Genomic DNA, 2,500 nt, shown 5'->3' on the forward strand with positions numbered 1-2,500 from the left:
ACCATCACTTCTATTAGAGCCAAACGTATAATAATAATAATAATAATGAATTGCATTTATATGGCGCTTTTCTAAGTACTCAAACTTACTCAAAGCGCTTTACAATGGTTCATTCATTCATACAGGGGGGGGGGGGGCATTGGGAGGTGGAGCGGTGACCAGCGTCCCCACTTTTCCCACATTCACACCAATGGTGGCAAGCTAGCGCCGACCGAATCATTGGAGGCAATGTAGGGTTCAGTGTCTTGCCCAAGGACACTTCGACATGTGGACAGGAGGAGCCGGGATTCGAACCGCCGACCCACGGATCATTGGACGACCTGCTCTACCTCCTGAGCCACAGCCGCCCACATGTATTCATTCAGCAGCCATTTAGTTCTTTACGTCAAACCCCTGTGGAGCCATAAACATAAATCCTCTCTGTCGGTTGAAAAACCTCCAATGTCCAAAACTATGACTTTTCAGGACTCAAAGTAGCAGATCTACAAGCTCAAAGCGCGGCGTCGCGATTGTGGATCTGCTACTTTTGATGCTACTGTCGTATGATGAAGTAGGGCATTCATTTAAAGGTAGGGTAAGTGATATTTTTTGGTTAAAACAAAAAGTATTTTGTTAAAAGGTTAAAATACTATATTCTGATAGTAATCATTGCTATAGAGTGTTTTTTCAGTAACAGATGTCTCCCCGTCTCTCCAGCTCTTTAATAAACAGAAAATAAATTTTTCGGTAGGTGTCAAAATCTCAGCCAATCAGGAGAAAGTACCTATTTTTAAGCTGAATTTGTATAGTGTTCCAGTTCCAAATTTGCCTGCTCATTTCTTAGTGTCATCACTTTCAATTTCTCTTGTTTAATTTGTATCCTGATTGAGTTCTCTGTCCTGGTTGGATAAAATTGGAAATGAAACTGAAACTGAAACGAAAATGCATTTTCTGTTTAATAAAGAGGTGGAGAGACAAGGAGACTCCTAATACTGAACAAACACTCTATAGCAATGAGTACTATCAGAATATAGAGCTATTTAACAATTATTTTAACCAACGCAAATCACTTACCCTACCTTTAAGGAGAAAAAAAACCCTCAAAAAGTTAAAATACGGAGAAAGCAACGACATGCAGCACAACAAGACTTCTGGACCTTTCTTGCGGACGGGCAGGTCTTTGTCGGGGGGGTCGTCGTCTCTCTTGCGGTTGCCCAGGTCGCTGGTGTTGACCGTCACCGTGGCTTTGATCTCCAGCTGGGGCCAGCTTCATGCGCTCGTAGAACACCCGGAAGAACTTCTCCGACTTCTTGTCCTCCGTCAGGCGGCAATAAAACGAGCGCTGAGCGACAACAGGGAAGAACATAGAGGTCAAAGGTCATGTCTAGTACGGTGGCTCTCAAACCTGTTCCATGTCAAGGACCCCAACATTGATATCTATTTGGCCGCGGACCCCCATCTGAAAATAATCTGTGCCAGGGACCCCCAGAGGAGAAGAATTATGTTTACAACTATTCAAAATGATCAAAAAAAAATTCATACGGTAACAGTACGGTAACTGTACGGTAACTGTACGGTAACTGTACGGTAACAGTACGGTAACTGTACGGTAACTGTACGGTAACTGTACGGTAACTGTACGGTAACTGTACGGTAACTGTACGGTAACTGTACGGTAACAGTACGGTAACTGTACGGTAACTGTACGGTAACAGTACGGTAACAGTACGGTAACTGTACGGTAACTGTACGGTAACAGTACGGTAACTGTACGGTAACTGTACGGTAACAGTACGGTAACTGTACGGTAACTGTACGGTAACTGTACGTTTAGCGTTTTAGCGTAAAGGCCAGTGAGTGAGACACACAGCTTGACACCATAACGCCGCGAGCCAATCACCGTGCTGAAAGACACACTTACGCTAGCCGCCCAAACACTGTTGAGCTCACACACACACACACACACACACACACACACACACACACACACACACACACACACACACGGCGGCATGCTGAACGGCATCGTAATGCCGCTACGCCTACAACACGGGCTCTAATCTCCTTCCTTCACCTCAAGGCATGCAGCAGAGCTGGAACTACATGAGACGATGACATCACTGTGTTCATCCTGGGTGTGTGTGTGTGTCCCGGAGTGGATTCCACAGCACACACACACACACACACACACACACACACACACACGTGCAGGCAGCACGTCCGCAGGGCTGCCAACCAGTCGGGGACAGGCTGGTACATTGGGGGGGGGAGGGGTGGGGGGGGTGCCCAGCAAGGCCATCATGTAATAAACATAACCTGATGATAGAATGAATACTGTCTGTCTGTCTGTCTGTCTGTCTGTCCCTCTGTTTATCTATCTCTGTCTCTCTCTTCCCCCGCTGTCTGTCTCTCTTGCTGTCTTTCTCTCTATCTCCCTCTATTCTTCCGTCTCTCGCTTTCTCTCTCTCTCTCACTGTCTTTCTATCTAACTCTCTCTCTCTCTCTGCCTCTCTCTCTCTCT

The 2,500-nt window shown here is 46.1% G+C and overlaps 1 protein-coding gene across 1 annotated transcript in view; it reads right to left on the bottom strand.

The window, feature by feature from the left end:
• The window catches only part of LOC308081510 (inositol 1,4,5-trisphosphate-gated calcium channel ITPR1-like), a gene marked incomplete at both ends in the record, with an annotated part of 36,501 nt that overhangs the window by 26,655 nt on the left and 7,346 nt on the right, over nucleotides 1-2,500 (bottom strand). The window contains one exon of the mRNA XM_080457884.1: nucleotides 1,219-1,321. Coding sequence (XP_080314010.1) covers nucleotides 1,219-1,321 — 103 coding nt within the window. The remainder of the gene's footprint in view (nucleotides 1-1,218; nucleotides 1,322-2,500) is intronic.

This window comes from Gymnoscopelus braueri, assembly GCF_963280865.1.
Source record: "Gymnoscopelus braueri genome assembly, contig: SCAFFOLD_340, whole genome shotgun sequence".
NCBI lineage: Eukaryota > Metazoa > Chordata > Actinopteri > Myctophiformes > Myctophidae > Gymnoscopelus > Gymnoscopelus braueri.